Here is an 18,237-nt window from a genome sequence, read left to right as displayed (position 1 = left end):
CCGCCGCTGACGGCGAAGTGCTCGTCGCTGCGGGCGTCCTCGTCGGTGCTGCCGGCTGCCTGGTTGGCGGTGAGGCGGAAGAGGGCGGCGTCGACGGCGTCCTGGTTGAGGTCGCCGACGAAGAGGCCGTCGTGCTTCGGCGTACTGACGATGCGGGTGTCGTTGTTGGCGGCTCGGTTGAGGTCAAGGAGGGCACCGTTGACGGCGTCCTGGTTGAGGGCGCCGACGAGCTGGGCAAGGTTGACGGCGACCTGGTTGAGGTCACCGATGAGCTGGACAGCGTTGACGGCGTCCTGGTTGAGGTCACCGATGAGCTGGACACCGTTGACGGCGTCCTGGTAGAGGTCACCGATGAGCCGGACATCGTTGACGGCGTCCTGGTTGTGGAGGCCGATGAGGGGGGCGCCGTTCGCGGCGTCCTGGTTGAGGTCGTCGAGGCTGACGGCCTCGTTGAGAACCACGGCAGACTGGTTGCCGTCCGAGTTGGGCCAGCTTGTCCTGCTGACGGGCTACTGCTAGGCGTCGGAGGGGGCGACGTCGCCGATGACAACCCTGACGGCGAGGCGGTTGTACTCGGACGAACTGCAACACAGAAACGAAAAAAAGTTCTATTTATCTGTGTATTTTTCTTTAGCACAAAAACATGAAGCAAGTTCACCACTTTGGTCAAAATGACAGGCGGGACAGACCGAGCCGGGGACATTTGTTGGGGTGCAGTGCCTTCAGGGGGCAGCATGTTCCAAACTTGCACCAAATTCCAGAGGCAGCGCCGAAGGGTCTCATCGGAACTATCGAAACAAGACAAGGGGGGTGGGGATCGGAAAACGTTGCGACTGGCCGGAAGTAGTGTTCATCTCGAGCGGCGGCGCCAGGATTAGCGCCGCCGTACACACATAAACAAGAAACTAGCGCACAAGTAGAAACATCGAGCGCGTGCTCAACAAGACGCTAACTCCGACAGTTTAAACTCAGCGTGGCGGGGCGTGGCGGGGCGTGGTGGGGCGGGGCGTGGCGGGGCGTGGTGGGGCGGGGCGCGGAGGGGCGCTGGTCAGGCGCGCGGCGGGATGGGATGGCGCAGCGACGCTATTCCATTACGCCAACAAGTTCCCCAAAGTGACATTGAAAAAGAAAATTGCGCAAACTTGGCCCCGTGCGCCGTTTGTGCCGGCAGGGCCCCGCCGTAGTACACCTTTCCGATGGCCGGCGTGCCGACGGCGTGCGTCAATCCCCCCGCGTTCGAGGCAAAGCTCCCCCAGCGGAAGGCCCTCGACAGGCAGACAGGCCGCGGCCTCGGGCACGACAGGCATGCACGGGATTTGGCACGCAACACGTAAAAACGGAGAAGTGGGGGGAAAGGCGTTCAAAGTCCGCGGAGTGGGTCGAGAGGGTTTGAAAAGGGTCGGAAATCTTTTACGAGGATGCATGAAGGGCGCACGGCCAGAGCGTATTCCATTGAAGCAGCTCGCGACGCGCACGAACTGCGTGGCTCAGCGTAGGCAGCCCCAGCGGCGTGTCCATTCAGTTCAAACGGCCAGGCAGGAGCGAGGCATCAGTTGAGTCGCGAAACGCGCACCAATCCACACCAGCGGACGCCTTCATTTTTATTTTCCGGTCGGCGGGAGTCGAACCCGGCACCCCGGGCGCCGAAAGCACGCGCCTCTACCACCGCGGCCACGGAGACACACAGTGGAGACGAGTCAACAGGCAGGGCGTCTCGGCCAGCTCTCCGAAAGCAATAAAGGCCCTCGCCTCGCTCGGTCCACCCCGTCGCGCCGTGGCGAGCTGGAAGTGTGTGTGTGTGTGTGTGTGTAAGTGTGCGCGCGCGCGCGTGTGTGTGTGTGTGTGTGTGTGTGTGTGAAATCAGACATACGGCCGGCCTGCTGAGTAGCGCAGCGTCGTTGGAAAACACTCGGAAGCAATATCCGCACAGTGCGCCACGATCCCAAACGAAAACCGCAGGCCGGCCCTTGGCTCCAGCGAGGCTCCAGGCGCTCCAGCCAGGCCGGACCGCTGCTGCAGAACGGGAAACGCCGCTCTGTCACTCTCGCGCACAGCGGACGCCCCGTGAGTGCGAGAGCGACAGAGCGACGAAAGCGGCTCTCAGTGTGCTGGAGCGAGTCCACCCTGCCGGCCAAGGACGCCCCGCCGCGCACAGAGAGAGACCCATAAAGACTGTATCGAAGTCGCCCTCCCAATCGGCCATCTACGTGGCCCGGGTTCGAATACCGGTGGCGGCGGACCGCTTTTCTCTGCCAGCCTGCTGGTGACTTGTCCTCGGATTATTGCACCCGTCATCAGATCCGTCTTTCATCGAAAGAGACGTGCTGTTGTGGCAATAGTTATGTAGCTCATAAACATTTGGTGCGCACAGCCAATTGCAGGCCTTCGTTGTGACGGTGGCGTGGCGCAAGACACACGTATGCAGAGCGCCGGGATGGCGAGGCCTTCGTGGAAGGCGTGGCTGCCGTTCGCATGCAGCTGGTCTACTTCGAACACAGTGGCCCGAGCAACAGTGGGCCAGAAGACCGGCGGAGGCGGCCAAAATTCGAGACGCGTTTTGAGCTCCAGAGTCGCTAGATGGGACCTGAACCGAACGTGTGACTTCGCCAATGGATTCGTCGTTTGGAGAGCAATCCATTGGTGTGGCCTACTGCGTGGTGCGTCAGCGGAACATTCGACACAAGTCGAGGGGGAAAATTTGCGGCAGTTTTTTTGCTTGTCAAACACGATGGGAATCGTTGACCATAGCGGCTGCGGGGCACCAATAAACAACCCGCACAATTTGTAAAGGGTGGCAAAGAGCGAGAAATGACATCCACCCCTCCGGCGGCCAGGAAAAAAAAGGTTTCGGCCGCGCTGAAGAAACAAGAGCAAATGCCTTTTTCTTTTAAATCTGTCACGTTACCGTCACACTAATAGAAACAAAATTAAACTTGTTTAGCTGCGCGTTGAAGCGCCAAGCCGTGAGGTGCCGACGCAGTGGACCTCTTGTTTTCGGCTTCACCCGAAGCTAAACGCGATACCTCTCCGCAGTAGGCCTGTTTATTTCGAGTACGCGTATCAATTCACGTAGTTTGTTGTGATGAAAATTTTCCAAAAGTACGCGAGTTTTGAAACACACGGCCTACTGGCGCCTACTGGTAAAGAGGCGTCAACACTGCGCTACGCTGCGCTATGATTTGGAGATGTGTGCGCAGTGTTTGCGCAGTTGCGGCTCGGAGGCCTTATAAGGGGGCGGCTAGGCGCTCCCGTCGCCACACGTAGAAGTGTGTTCGTGACACGATGAAGATCCTGTTTGCGGCCCTACTGGCGTTTGCGGCCATCCAGGTGAGGCTAGGTCACCGAAGAGTCGCCGATAAGGGCAACCAGCCGTCCAGTGCAGTGTCGTTTCCTCAGCTCGCTTCAAAATTCGATTTCGGTCGCCGAACTTCGATAGAGTCCCGTCGAAAAGGCCCCAAACGCACACTAAATGATTTTTTGTGCATGAAGCGGAAAACGAAAATATTGTACCTTATTTATGAACTTTATAATACATAGCCCACTAATGTATGTATCTGTCCTGAACAAGTTATGGACAATAATAGGAGATAAGCATTTAGTGTGTGGGATGGGGTCTCGTCGTGATCAATGGCTGTCAGACACATCGTGCCGAAAAAAAAACCAGCAGCCTTTCGCATCAGGTGAACGGCATTTGAGCAGTGAGCCGCGCGGTCCGGCCGGCCGCAGGCAGCACACGTGGATTTTTAATGACGCCAGTGATGACAATGCGGTCTGACGGCTGTGCAAACGGCGCGGCCGCGTGGCGTTGACTCGCGGACGGATCAGAAAAAGGGACGCCAATTTATTGCGTTGCATGTGATCCGCTCCGACGTAAATGTGAGGCCCAGTTGAAGCGTTTCAATTACCTGTCTGTCCACGGTGAAAACAATTTCCCGGTTCTACAGCAACGTGTAAACCTTCAGCTAATGATGTGTTTGATATTCTCAGAGTATTAATGCATTGAATGAAAAAGAAAATGAAACAAGACTCATTGTGTGTTTCTAAATTATTTTTTTTATTAGGCCTGCAGGGCGGCGGACCAGGTCCGTGTGACCGCCAAGTCGGTCGGCCTGGACGAGGAGGAGACCGCCATCGTCAATGGCTTCCTGGAGCTCGTGCAGGGCGTGGTTAAGGCCGGCGGCGACATCGACAAGATGTCCGGCACGCTCGCCAACATCAAGACCCGCGTCGAGAAGAAGCTGAGGGACAACGGCGCCAGGTACCTGGACAAGCTGGCCAAGACCCTGACCAACGTGTACATCTCGGAAGACAACGTCAACGCCCTCGTCAACAGCATCAACAACATGGCGGTGAAGGATGGCGTCAGCATTCCCAGCAAGAGCAGCGGCAGCAGCCGCTCCAAGCGTTCCCCGAAGAAGAAGTTCAAGGGCAAGGGCAAGGGCAAGAAGGGCAAAAAGGGATGCGGAAAGTGAGCCTTTCGTTGATTAAGGGACTGCCCCTCTCATTTCTCTCATTTTGAGACTTTTATTTGTGTTTCATCCCAGAACTTAATAAAAACATTTTTATAAGCCCAGCGAACAGTCAGTTAGTACACACATATACGAGGGCAGAAAGCGGGCAGACGGGATGTGTTTGATGAGGGAGCGGGGAGGGGCGGGGGGAATCCAGTCGGCACAATTCCTCGTATAAATGAGAGCGTCCGCTGGTAGCCGCTCCGCCCAGACCGCCTCGTCACAGCCATGCCGTGGGTGCGAGGAATCGCCGTGCTGCTCCTGGGGTGTTTATCCGCGGCCCAGGTACGTTAAAGCTGGATTTGGGGCAGAGCGAGTGCAAAAACACAAAAACGCCAACGAACAACCAGGAAACAAACCCACCACAACGAAATGTTCAAACGAATAGTTCTCTTATTCTTGTTTTTAAAAGCAAACGCAGCACAGCTGACCAGTCAAAAAAGGCTTAGCGTTGTTGGCTCGCGGGATGGGTTTGAGGAAGAGAAAAGGGGGATGGGGGGATTCTGCAGTCCAGACTCGGCGTGCTTTCCAGTGCGCCGTACCATTAGTATCATTTGCAACGACAGGAAACATTGTGGAGCGAGATGGAATGAAATTGCGGCTATTATTGCTGCGCGCACGGAATATGGAGCCGTGTGTGTGTGTGTGTGACACTAACTCGGCGGCACTCTACCCTAGCAGGGAAGGCCATTGTCGATCTTGTCGATCGAGCGTCCCAGAGATAAGGGGCCGTACCCATATTACGTGACCGATTTAGGGGGGGGAGGGGGTTCGGCCAAATCCTACGGACGGTCACGAGGGGGGAGGGGGGGTTAATTCAAAAGTCACGTAGTCACGAATTTGGAAATTATGATAGCAAAACACACGAGGTAGCGGCGCGGTCAGGCAACAGATATCTGTTCCTGCTGCATCCAAGCGGACAGAAACCAAGTTTCCCGAAATATGACAAGTTTTAGCGGTCGTTTTATGAATTCAAAGTCGCCATTTGATGTAAAATTGCTTAAATTTTACTTCCTCTGACCTTCAGGGTTCCAAAAAAAGACCCCTTCTATGAGCTAATAGACTATTCCAGTCGTCGACTGAAGAACAAGAAGAACAAAACCGAAAATGAAGTGGATAACGAGCAGGTAGCGAGCCCAGTTTAAGGGAGAAATGTTGAGAAATATGTTTCTTTCCTTTACCAATAAGTATTACGGTACCTCCTATCGAAAAGCGCTCAAATTTCTGGGTTCGCTTAGAACTCGCTCATCTTGGGGAGCGTCAGAAGAACCCGCTCAGCTTGGCGGCCGTCCGGAGAAACCGCTCATCTCGCAGCGCGCTCGGAGAAACCGCTCACCTCCGCGCGGCCGGGCGCTGGTTAGGTTATGTTGCCGCTCGTATTTAGTTAATTACTGCCAATCCAGTCAACATTTGAAGCTAACCTTAGATGTAAAACAAAGTTCTGATTCTGACGAGAGCATGTGATTAATCATTTCGACCCAAATAAAGAGTCAGTGCATATGAAGTACATTTGTAAATCTGGCAGCCGCCGCCCGTATTTGGGAAGGTGAGCGGTTTCTCCGAGCGCGCTGCGAGATGAGCGGTTTCTCCGGACGGCCGCCAAGCTGAGCGGGTTCTTCTGACGCTCCCCAAGATGAGCGAGTTCTAAGCGACCCCAGAAATTTGAGCGCTTTTCGATAGGAGGTACCGATTAGAAACAGGCCTAATAGCATATCAACGCAAGAGGATTCGGGAACCTCTAAAATTATTGCACTCGAACGGGTGGACGGCGCCATTTCCGGTTTTGTGCGGCTTCTTGTTCTTCACTCACCAACGACTGGAATGGCTTCATCGATGATCTTTGTCTTTCTTCACATCAGGAAACATCAAATTAGACGAAAAACAGCTTTTGAGAAAATCCTACGTGACATCGGTGGGGGGGAGGGGGGTTCGCGAAGATCCTACGGTGTGTCACGATGGGGGGGGAGGGGGTCCAAAAGTGGCCTAAAACCGGTCACGTAATATGGGTACGGCCCCTAAGACAGTCGGCGGACTCTGCGGCGTCCCGCCTGGAGACAGAAGCCCCTGTGATGGAGAGGGTAGGCGGGCCCGCAAGACACGGCGGCCGCCAGGTGGACTGCCTCGCAGGCGGCCTTCGGGCCTCGGAATGCATGATGCTGTACGGCCTTGTCCCTGTTCCAGGCGCAGGACTTGATCTCGCTGCCGGCGCACGTCCTTCAGGACGGCCTGGCGACGGGCATGGCCTTCGGCAACCGCACTTTGGCTCGCGTCTCCACCGCGCTGGGCACCCTGCCCTTGCCGTCGCTGCCGGGGCTGCCCAGCCTCAGTATCCCGCCGCTGCCCAGCATCAGCATCCCACCTCTGCCGAACGTCAGGCTCCCGCCGCTGCCCAACGTCAACTTCCCCCCGCTGCCCAGCCTCAGCATCCCCCCGCTGCCCAACCTCAGCATCCCTCCACTGCCAGCGCTGCCGCGCCTGCCAGGCGTCGTGCCCGCCGTCCGCGCCAAGTTCAACGCGTCCCTGAGAACCACGCCGTGACGGCTGCGCGGCGGCGGTGGCGGGGCGGTAGCGCCCTGGCGCGGCGTCTGCGGGAGACAGCGGCGAATGAATAATAGATCTGAAGGCGTCGACGCGTTCGCTGCCAAGCAGGCCCGCTTTGTGCAACGCGCTGGCCGGCCGGACAATGCCTGCAGACTGATGCCGAGAGTCGTTTTCGTCGCTGTCTCTCTCGCACCTCTACGCGGAGCCCATGCGAGCGAGAGCGACGGAAACGGCCCTCGGAATCAGTCTGCTGGACGGCCAGCAGCGCGGTGGGCGGCACGGCGACAACAACCTGGCGCCTCGCTTCAGTCCGACCACAACTTTGTAGAAAGCCAATAAAAAAATGTCTCGGAAAAGTTGGTTGTATGCAATGCATTTATGCATGGATGGCGAAAGCTTCCTTCAGATCCTACCCACCAAAAAATCGTTGATTTCCGAAGGTCGGTGCCTTTTTTCGACCCATTCGATCCAAATTTGAGGGTTTGTTTGTCGCTCCGGGCGATTTGACCCTGCCCTTGGGAACGCACACGCAAAAGCGTGTCGCATCGACCGACTGATTTGATCGTCACAGCAAGTTAAGGCGTGACGTGTCTACAAGGTTGCGACTGCAGGCCGCCAGCTGCCGACGTGTTGTGTGAGAGTGTGTGTGCTCAGCTGGCGGTACGAGGACTCAGCATACTGCGTCATAATGGCGCACATTACGCCCTTGCCCTGAAACAGACGCCGTCCCGCAAGAGCGACCGCACTCGGACCCTAAAATCACCGCCCACTGTTATTGTTTGAGCTTTCTCACGTGGCACACCCCAAGCACGCACTCACTCTCCAGCCTTCAGGGTCGGCAGCCAGCCCCTGACTCGGATATGGCTAGCGCAATCGGCAAAAAGCATCGACAGTGCGATACATCGCAGTCCCTCCTCCCTTTCCTAGTCTTCACCAGACCCACACGTCACAGTCGGACGTAGCCCTTTTTCCGTCGGGGTTTCCCCTCCCCCCGGTTTCGGCTTCTCATCGCCGTGACGACAGCAGAAATAAAACCGACAGCTCCTCCCTGCTCGGCCAGCTCGCGTTCAACATCCCTTCCCCTTTGTCATCCGAACATCAGCACGGCGGCGTGTCCCTGCTGGGCCAAAACTTTTTCATGATTTAGGCTCGGCACGCGCGTTTCTCAGGGAGAGTTTCGGCCGTTGGATAACGCGTTTACCGGCTGCTTCTAATTACTGTCGCGTGCCAAGGCAAGCTAACCGTATATTTTTGGTTCTGCTTACAACTTTTCAACAAAAAAACAAGTGGTCAAAACCATCCACCGCATTTCCAAAAGTGACAAAATTGTGACCCTATGACACGTGTTAAACAAACCTTAGCAGCCGAGCCTGTCCAGTTTGAACCCAAGCTCTTTTCATCGCGTTTCTCATGTAAAATCAAGTTGTAGAAAGCAAAATTCAAGTACTTTGTTACTCTATAAAAATGGCGAAGTTTTCCTTAAATTTATCAGCCAGATTCTTTGTGAGGGCAGTAACATTTGCATAAGAACATAAAACTACATAAAACCTTTCTCGTCCTTTATCGAGATGAGCAAACAAGAGATGTTAGTGACACACCTTCTATCCTCCAGGTAACACACTCAGGGAACACTAAACGATTATTCAAAGAATAAACGGCCTTGCTGATTTGATGGCCTTTTCAACCCAGGAAGAGTCCACCCCAGCCAAGGCCGGAGCTGATGCCGGGGTAAGCCAGCCCCATGGAGGTTCCAGTACCGATGGCGGTACCCGTCGGCCTGTTCGTCTCGATCTTGGTCGCCCCAGTGGCTGGGTCGTAGGACACCTTGGCCTCGTCCGTAGTCTCGATGCGGATGGTGGGGCCCTTGGAGGAGGCCTCCACGACGACCGTGGGCGCGGCCGTAGTCGAGGTGGTGGCGACGGCCTCGGCCGTCACGTACACGGGCTGGTAGGGGGCGATGTTGTTGTGGATCTCGTTGTTGGTGTTGACGTTGATGTTGGGCATCGGAGCAGGGTTCACGATGACGGTGGGACCTGCCGCTGCTGGCGCAGCCGTGGTAGTCGTGGTTGTTGGTTCGGGTTCAGGGGCCGCCGTAGTGGGAGCTTCCGGTTCAGGCTCCGGCGTGGTGGGAGGTTCCGTTACCGGTTCTTCAGTCGTCAGCACAATCGTAGTGGTCTCCGGCTCAGGGGTCGTTCCCGGTTCGGGAGTCGTTTCCGGCTCAGGGGTTGTTTCCGGCTCCGGGGTTGTCACCTCCACAGTGGTGGTTTCTGGCTCGGGGGTCGTTTCCGGCTCGGGAGTTGTTTCTGGCTCCGGGGTCGTTTCCGGCTCGAGGGTAGTCAGCTCCAGGGTGGTGGTTTCCGGCTCGAGGGTCGTCAGTTCCAGGGTAGTGGTCTCCGGCTCAAGGGTAGTCAGTTCCAGAGTGGTAGTCTCCGGCTCGAGGGTAGTGATTTCCAGAGTAGTGGTCTCCGGTTCAACGGTGGTAGTCAACTCTTGTTGATTCTCGCTGGGGTTGACGTTGATGATAATGACGATCTCGTTGGGTGCCGCCGTGGTGGTCGTGGTGGGCTCGGGAGTGGTCGTCTCCGGCGCCTCCGTATTGACAATAATTTCCACGTCAACGTCGGTGCCGTCGGTCTGCCTCGCGGGGATGACGATGGTGACTCCGGTGGCCGGTGCCTCGGTGGTTGTCGTGGTAGTGGTGGTCGTGGTGGTGGTGGGGTCCCGGACTCGGACGCGGATCACAGTACGGCCGGTGGTGACCGGGATTTCGATGGTGGAGTCGGGGATGCCGGTGGTGTCGATGCCCGCGGAGCGCAGGATGTTATGCAGACTCATCTGGATGGTCTGCGCCTGCCTCTTGGACCGGCTGAGCACTTCGTCCTCGGCGTCATCCTCGGGCGTCGGGAAGGCCAGGAGGGCCTGTTTAATAATCACAACGATTCGCAATCAAAAGAGGCTCCCGCTAGTCAGACCAATCCTCCCTTCAAAAATAGTTACATTACCACATCTCCTTTCTCACTTAAGTTTCGCTTGCCCAAATATACGATGTAAATGGAACAGATCAAGGCCCGTGATTTTACCTGGACGAGCAGGGCTCCCCACAGCAGTGCTGCGACGTGTCTGGCTGCCATGGCTTGCAATGTGCTCGCGGCAGTATACGCTCCTTATATACTCGCAGGTGTCACCGTCAGCAAACACCCCTCCTTCTCGGCTTTGCCGAATCAAGCAGACGCACTTCGCGGCGTGCAATACCGTACAATCACCCAAAACGGCGTGTTCTTGTCCTTGGAGATTTCCTGGCCAATAAGAGGAGACATGACAGGATTCACTACGATAATCATCACCGTCGATTAAAATTCTAGGGATAAGAACTTCCTATTTTCGCTGTCACACAGGCGTCAATATTGACTCTTCATGTTTCATTGTCCGTTCTCACTACAGAAAGGGATTGCCACGCTTAGGTACACGGATCGTTGCGCTTCAAACTGGTTTTAATGCGCTACCACGTGCACGCAGATGCAGCACAATATTTTTCGAATGCCTCTTTTTGAAAGGGTTGACGAAGTGTGTGACTTTGAGTCACTCGTGTCGCGTCAGACGTGCAAGGCGCTGACGCCGGTCCGTGACGTCATGCTCCGCGGACTGCTCCGAATGCACGGGCCGCCTTTTCGGCCTTGCCTGCGTTCCACGCAGGGGCAGGCCCGCTATTATGCGGGTCCCCCGGTCCGAGAGAGAAGTAGAGAAGGGGTGGCTGGGGTCGGGGGGCGCCTCGGTACGTCGGAGCAGCGTTCAGCCAACATGTAGGGCGAGTTACATACCGCGCTGCTTAGCATTTTAATGGGAAACAGCGGCGGGAGATGGACGTATAGAATGAGGGGGACTTGGGCGCTTAATGCAACCGTCGAATGCGTTGGCTGACGGCCGGGGACGTGGGCCCACAGCGCTGCGCTGGGCAAACCGGCAAAATCTGGGAGTGACTGCTTTCACGAATCCTGACTGCGTTGCTGCAAGAAATACGATGCTAAACAGGAAACCAGGATCACGGGACCGTTAGTTCGCCTGGCAAAGTGGACTAATCCTTATAAAAGTAGCTCCCATACAGCAAGCACACAAAATAAGGAAATTACCAAAAAAAGTCGCTTGCTTTTGGTGCGTCCGTATAGAGACAGAACGGCTTTCACCTCGGATGAATCAGTGGATTCATGCTCAGCCAATAACACGTCTCACAAAGGGAGTGACTGCTCTCGCTCTCCAAACTTTGACGACAGCACAAGCCGACTCCGCTTGGAACACGAGACAAAACACGAGCCGTTTAGACTGCCTGCCGAGATATCTCGTTTCACTGCGGAAACTATCTAGCGTGCCGTAATGCTTTCCCATTCACCAGGCTGACAACCCAGTTTTGCCCGCACGAGCTCCGAGCGCCGCCCCACCCATCCGTACCTTTTTGAGCCGCGCGCATGTGTCCAATCTGTTCCGGGGAAGCGCCCAGACCCGTTACCAAAACGCAGAGGATCTCGCGGAATCTCCTCTTTCGCGAGCGATTCATCAGACGGAGGCGAGCGCGGCACTCGCGACGCGGCCTCGCCAATTTATAGGGCATTTGCATACGGGCCCTCACCATTGAGGGGGACGTGCCATAAATCTGGTACGAAACGCATTTTTTATCTGTTCGGACGTCACGCGTGAAATTGTTTGCTTTAGCGCGCACCTTTGCAGTCGCACCGCAGTTTATTAATCATGGCGGCAGTTTTGACGGCGGTCGATTTATTTCGGTTGTTTTTCTCTGCTTCCCTGTATGGTTTTTTTTAAGGCGCTAGAGCAGGCACACTCGACCAAGAGTAAAGACCCCCAGTACTTCTCTGCCGTACTCCAGCCGTCCTTGCCCAAGCCCTCCTGACAACACTTCTCGCCAGGGTTTTTGCGGCTATGAATTATTGTGTTGTGGCCGTCTCCTCAAGCTCGCTCAGTGTCACGTACTCTGCAAAGGACCGCACTGTATTATCAATAACGCCCTGCAGCACTGCCGCCGCATGCCGGGGGCAAAAAAGGCGCACTAAAACGTCGCCAGGCCTGTGGCACGCCAGCCATGACGCATAACCTCGGCCAACATTTAGATTCGAAAATTTTTTTTGCAGGGCGACTTCTAGTGTTGACCTACATAGACTGACAACCCTGGTGAACGTGCCTGGGCAGAGCTCGCTTCCCTCATGCGGTGCCAAGAGCAATTTAAATACAATTAAACTTGAAGAGACTCAAGACGGCGTGCGTGGCGGCCAAGTCGATGACAAAAAGCCTTCCCCCTGGCCGCTAAACCCCCTCCCCCCGGGAGGCCAGCTTGGCACGGGCGGGCGCTGTCCCACGATGGCACTATGCCCAGTGACCAGAACAGCCGCGGCGGGCGAGCCGCAAGTCCGGAGCACGACGACGACGCTGAGGTTCTCGGTGAACGCCACCACGACGGCAAACAGAGACTGCGGGCGACGGTCCCGACGGGGCTTCGGGTGCGATGGCCGCCAACCACGCTGCGATGAGCGGGCTCGTTAAATAGGAAGCCTCTGGGGTAGCAGGCCCAGACCGGCCCGGGCCAGCACTGGCGGGGCCGATCCCGTCGTAGACGTGCACGCCGAGCGGCAGCCCAGCCTTTGTGTGCCCTCGGTACCCGGACCGACCACGCCGATGGCGGTAGGTTTAGCGGGGCCGGTGCGGGCGCCGTCGTAGCTGCGGGGTATCTCTCAGCGCCCGCCCGAGCACGACTCAATATTACCGGCCTAGCTCTGTCGGCGGGGGATGGGAGGGGGGGTCCTCCGGAGGCAGGGTTGGGGAAGGCCGGCTGTGCGACGTGCGATAAAGACACTGAGGAGCCTTTAGAGTAGGAGGAACTCGTAATCTTGAGCAATATATGCCGGGCTTGCCATCCACGTCGAAGCCAGCCCACCATTATTGCCAGCGCTCGCTGCGACCGCCCCACACCCCCCAGTCCCTGGAGGCCATGATGTCCGTCCTCCAGTCCCACTGCTGCCAATGCACGGTCGCAAAAATCGAATTACTGCCGATCCGCCGCAACGCGCTCGGGTTCGACTACCGGCCCCGCTCCTTGTTTTTCTCGGCCGGATCTTTGTTGATCTAAGTGCACGCCCGGAAAATCAAAAGCGGCCTGAAACAAGTGAGATTTTTATATTCGGGTTCTTAGTTTGCAAAGCGTTGAATTAAGTGGTTGCCGCTACCGACACTAGTCCATATTGACTTAAGGATGGGGCTTTGCAATTCTTTCGCAGCACTTCTCCGCAGTGCGGTCCGCGCCTTCCAAAGCGGTTCAAGATCGACAGCCGCCAATTTGTTGCCCCCTTTTTTGGGCGTGTCGCAGACTGCAAGGTGAAGCGGGCGACGCTTCGGCGCGACCATGCGATGAGACGACACAATTCCACCATCAATCACTAATCCGCGGTGCGACAGTGATGAACAGCCTCTATTTGGGGCGCGCTGCTGCGCTGTGCTGCGCCTCATGAGCTATAGGCACACGGTCCAATTGGATCCCAGGTGCGATACCAACGCGTCGTCCCGTGTGCCCGCCGGGCCTGCCCAGCCCGGCCTGCCCGGCCCGGCCGCGTCCCGGAACAGCCCAGTGGCGTGCCTCGAAGTTTTCCAAGTTTGGTGGTCAAGCCACACTGAGGGTTGTTATGTGACAACAACACAATTACCAACCTCGACACGCTGTTCATCTGGTAACAACTTTCAGTCATTCAGAAAATTGGCAACAAATTTACTGCTAAACTACAACGCTGTTTCCAACAGTGCACGCTTCTCGTCTACATTCAAGCAGAGTGTGAAGCAATTCGCCTGCCTCTTTCATAGCGGCTGCCTGTCTAGTGCATAAAGAGGGGGCCATCACGACTTTGACGCCCCTTGCAAGCCCCACTGGAACAGCCCCTGATTTCCAGGAAAGAAGACCGAGCAGCACACGCACCGTAACGTGAAGCTCGTCAAGGTGGCCGACACCGAGTACGAAGCTGGTAATTAAAACACGAGTGCACGGGGCAGGGCGAGACTGCGGCTTGCCACAGCGCCCAACTTTGGTCCAAATTTATCGCAAAACCCCGTTTCAGCGAAAAGCAGCGCGCAAAGAAAACCCTGAGCAAAACGCGGCAAGTGTGCCTGCTTTGCGCCCCTTTTCCAACCGTTGGAGCGTCGCACTCCCACAGGAACTCCCACAGGAACTCGGCAAAGCAAATTGCTGGCTCTCACGAGGTTAGTTTTTTTTTCAAGCTAACGCGCGCTTCGCGCTCATGGCACTTCGCGCTGCAGGCCGCGGCGCCACCCCACCGCAAATATTCTAGCTGTTGTTTTTGTTGTGGACGGGGACGTGCGGGTGGTCTACTGGGAAAGGTGAGCGCGTGGCTGGGAGGGGACGCCCTAAATAACGGGAAGCGAAGGCGGAAATCGGGTTTGGACAACAGGGGGCGAATCAGGGGGAGGGGGCAAGGCCAGCTGGGCGGCAAACCTGGGTTTACGTCACACCGTGGTTGCATCACACACGAGGAAAAGACGCCCACCGAAGCCCCACCACGGAGCAGCCTCTTCTCCTCGACGGGCGACGGCAGGACCGGTTCAGAAAGACGGGTGGGCTGTCTAGCCAGCCGCCTCGGTGGCCCACCAGGACGCTGACGGTGTGGACTATCTCGGGGCGCAGCGCTGCTCCTCCCTGCCACCCGGATTACCCGGCGTGTGAAAGGACGCCCTCGACTTGAATTACAACTTGGAGGCAAAGAAGCGCGGTGGATCGGCAGATCGCAGCGGCCAGAGAGGCCCGTGAGGGAGAGAAAAAAAATACTGAGAAAAGGTGAAGTGCTTTTAAAGGTTTAGCGATGAAGACATCATCTCTCCATCGGATCGCTTTCTTCGGCCGGCCGATCGGCTTTCGATTTCCACTGCGGCGCTCGGCCAGTTCGAAACCATTTATTGGCGGCAACGTTGTTATTCAGGTGGAGGCAGATGGCGGGGCACAAAGTGGCGCGGAGGTCGCGGTGGCCGAGCGGGCTCAGCGACCGATCCCTGCGGGCAAAGTCCCAAGTTCAAAACCGCCCCCGTTTTTTTTTCTTTTGACGGACGACCGACGCAGGGAACCCCTGCGTGGCGCGCCTTGACCTCGGTCCGGGCGGTCCGGACCCTCAGACCCTCCGCGACCTTGCAGGGCTGCCCGGCCCGGCCCGGCCAGGACAGTGAAAAGGCGGCAGCACACGGACTCCAAACGGCGCTTGTCTCCCTTGCACACCAGTGTGTGAGAGTGCGAGAGAGGCAGCGCGCTGAGTCCGCAGCGGGCAGGCCGGGCACCGCCGAAGCACCGCTGGGATGGACAAGATTGCCGCTGCGAGGCGCTGCGAGGTGTGTCAGGGCAAAGATGCATGGAAGCGAGGATGTCTCCGGTGGGGGGAGGGGGGGGGGGACTCCGTCCGCCGCGCCTCCCCCGCTCCAGGCGCACGAACTTCGGACCGCCCCGGGTATTACGATTTATTGTTCGAGACGTGAGCAAAATAGCCAGCCATACTCGGACCCCAGTAGCGAGCGCGGGGCGAGCCAGGGGCGAGCCAGGGGCAGGGCAGGTCGACGGTGAGGGGTCTTCCACCCCCGGTCCCTACTCTCCGATTCTCTCTGCTGCCCGGGCGCGTGTTCCCATACTTATTGTCCGTGCGACCCCAACCGAGTTCACTGGCGACACTTTGGCCATCTCCGAAGAGTCCGCGCGAGCTTGTGCCCCCCCTCCCCCCCCCCGAATCCCCGCACCGGGACAAAGTCATCCACCTACCGCACGCCCGAAGCGCGCCGCCCGAGTTGGACGGGCACACTGGCGGCTCTTCATTCCAGCGAGCAGCAGGCAAGTTGGCGGGCCAACCAAATTAGACAGCGAGACGCTTCGCAACAACAACGAGAAAACAACAACAACAAAACGACACGGTAGTGGTTCGCCTCCCCCTTCGCTACACAGTGCACATACACAACGGCGAGGGTCAAAGGGCGGGGCAGCGCATTCCGTATGCCCCATGGCCTCCGACCGTTTTTGCGACGATCCGAAACGCGTGGCGAGCGGGCCACTTTGGCCGGGCCGTTGGCGGGGGCGGCGGGGGCGGCGGGGACTGCGTGCACCACGCCTCGCCGCGTGTCGTCCGCCCTAACGGACTTTTGGCGCCAAACGGGCCGTGGGAACAACGGATCAAATCAAGGTCGGGGGCTCGCCGCGCGGTGATTCTCGTCTGCCGCGCGGAACGCGGGGACGCACAGTGGGCCAGTAGACCGGTGGGGGCCGTCAAATTCCCGGACGGGTTTTGAGCTCCAGAGTCGCTGAATTGGACTCGAACCTGACGTGTGACCCCACCAATGGATTCCTCGTTTGGAGAGCAATCCATTGGTGGGGTCACACGTTCAGTTCGAGTCCAATTTAGCGACTCTGGCGTCTGGGGTTTTGACCGCCCCCACCGGCCTACTGGCCCACTGCGGGACGGCTGTCCAGTGGCGCGCGGGCGTGGCCGACCCGGGCAGACACTGACAGCCTCACAGACTGACAGAGACACGGCCGCGTCCCGCGCGCGTCGCCGCGGGCCTTGGCGGATTTCTCTCACGGCCCATCCATCCCTGTGGGAGTGACGCGGCCGAAGCCGCTTGGTGCTTTGCGGCCCGCGGCTGGCACTATATTTCATTTTCCCCGCGCGAACACGTACATTTTTATTATTTTATTATTTTCCACTTTTTTTTTATCCAAAGTTCCCTTTTTGTTTTTGATTAGCAAAGTTTGGGGCGGCGCGTCAGCACGTGATGTGTGGGTAGCATCACGCCGCACGGCCGTGGGGAGGAGGGGGGGGGGGACGCCGCCGAGTGGTAGGCGAGAGCGAGACGGGAATACAGTTTCGGCTTTAACAGGTCCGCCGTGCAAATAATGCAAATGGACCGCCGCCCCCCTGCCGCGCCTTGCCCACACTGCGTATAACGGGGACCGGCCTCGGAGTGCGGGACTGGCGGGGACTGGCGGGGACCGGCCGCCGCGTGGCCGCGAAACACTTGGGGCCCGTGTTCCTGATGACAACGATCGTGTCCCTGTCGGCGGCGGGCGGGATGCGGAGAGCCCGGGGCGCCACGCCAGGTATGGGCGCCGGCTCCGGCTCGCCCGCCGCCCAGACCTCGCTCCGCAGCGCTTCGCTCCAGCCCCCGCCCGTTCGTCACACTTATGCCCCGAGGGCCGTCGCTGTGCCAGGCCGGGCCGGGCCGGGCCGCGCCGGGCTACAAGACAAGTTACTTCCCTTATCCCAACCTGTATGGCTCCCCCGCCATCCCTCAATGCTGTACCCTTGGAGGGACCTCCCCCCCCCTCCGCCCACTCCAGCCAATCGGGAGGGCCTCGTAAAACGCCAACAGAAGGGGCTGAAAGAGATGCAGGCCGCCAGAGCGGGGAGGGGGATTGTCGGATCACAGCAGCATCCTGCCGCCGCCTGATTCCGAACAATCGTGGTCTCTCTCTCTCTCTCTCTCTCTCTCTCTCTCCCATGGGACGCGCTGTGAGTGCGACAGAGACTTCCGAGTGAGGCGGGTGGCGCAAGGGCGCGCAAGGCCGGGAGTGTTCCTCGCTTTAACGCGCCTGTAAAATATTCTCGACAACGCCGCGCCCGCGCCTGCCGCCCGCCTGACCTCCGCCACCGGCACCTCGTTCGGCGGCGGTACAGGGGCGCGCTGATCCGCGGCGGGGCTCGCCGGACACACACAGGAACACACACACTAAGACACGGTCGCCAGCTCGCCGCGTCGTGAACATCCGGTATGTGCTCGAGGAGCGAAGGCCACCACCGTCACCACACACACACACACACACACACCACCGTCAACCGCCTCCACTATTTCCAGCCCACGTTACAGGGCACTGCTCACGTTACTGGAGTGTGTGAGTGAGGGACTCGCGGCGGGATTGAGCCGCACGCCGTTATGGCAATAAGTCCCGCGCAAAGTGGCTTGGCGGCCGCGGCGTTCTCCCAGCGCCACCGCGACGACGCGGCGTCCCTCGCTTCGCACCTCGCCGCCGTAACGCTGAGTGATGAACCCGGAAGTGGGGCGCGCGGCGATTTCCGGTAACGCTCTCTTTTGTTTCGAGTTACAAATGGCCGAAACGGCCCGGCCGGCTTTTGTACACCGCCTTGTTGATGAC

At 58.0% G+C, this 18,237-nt stretch overlaps 4 protein-coding genes across 4 annotated transcripts in view; 2 read left to right on the top strand and 2 right to left on the bottom strand.

The window, feature by feature from the left end:
- Positions 1 to 736, bottom strand: part of LOC117647361 — a 46,255-nt gene extending 45,519 nt beyond the window's left edge. The window contains exons 1-3 of the mRNA XM_034389084.1: positions 690 to 736; positions 552 to 582; positions 12 to 467 (exon numbers count right to left, since the gene is read on the bottom strand). Of these exons, the coding sequence (XP_034244975.1) occupies positions 12 to 467; positions 552 to 582; positions 690 to 736 (534 nt within the window). The remainder of the gene's footprint in view (positions 1 to 11; positions 468 to 551; positions 583 to 689) is intronic.
- Positions 737 to 3,184: 2,448 nt separating this feature from the next.
- On the top strand, positions 3,185 to 4,574 carry LOC117646816. Its single transcript, XM_034388043.1, has 2 exons — positions 3,185 to 3,327; positions 4,062 to 4,574. Exons 1-2 carry the CDS (start codon positions 3,283 to 3,285, stop codon positions 4,470 to 4,472), a joined length of 456 nt encoding a protein of 151 aa, XP_034243934.1. The 5' UTR covers positions 3,185 to 3,282; the 3' UTR covers positions 4,473 to 4,574.
- A 102-nt stretch (positions 4,575 to 4,676) lies between these two features.
- Positions 4,677 to 7,408, top strand: LOC117646817 (formin-2-like). The gene is made up of 2 exons (XM_034388044.1): positions 4,677 to 4,796; positions 6,693 to 7,408. The coding sequence occupies exons 1-2, from the start codon at positions 4,740 to 4,742 to the stop codon at positions 7,047 to 7,049; spliced, it is 414 nt and encodes a 137-aa protein (XP_034243935.1). The 5' UTR covers positions 4,677 to 4,739; the 3' UTR covers positions 7,050 to 7,408.
- Positions 7,409 to 8,594: 1,186 nt separating this feature from the next.
- On the bottom strand, positions 8,595 to 10,235 carry LOC117646814 (mucin-2-like). The gene is made up of 2 exons (XM_034388042.1): positions 10,133 to 10,235; positions 8,595 to 9,971 (listed from the first exon to the last, which is right to left on the bottom strand). Exons 1-2 carry the CDS (start codon positions 10,181 to 10,183, stop codon positions 8,733 to 8,735), a joined length of 1,290 nt encoding a protein of 429 aa, XP_034243933.1. The 5' UTR covers positions 10,184 to 10,235; the 3' UTR covers positions 8,595 to 8,732.
- Positions 10,236 to 18,237: the final 8,002 nt, after the last annotated feature.

This window comes from Thrips palmi, unplaced genomic scaffold, assembly GCF_012932325.1.
Source record: "Thrips palmi isolate BJ-2018 unplaced genomic scaffold, TpBJ-2018v1 HiC_scaffold_2, whole genome shotgun sequence".
Classification (NCBI taxonomy): domain Eukaryota; kingdom Metazoa; phylum Arthropoda; class Insecta; order Thysanoptera; family Thripidae; genus Thrips; species Thrips palmi.
Note: the sequence above shows the minus strand (reverse complement) of the source record. Positions and strands in the feature narration are given on the sequence as shown.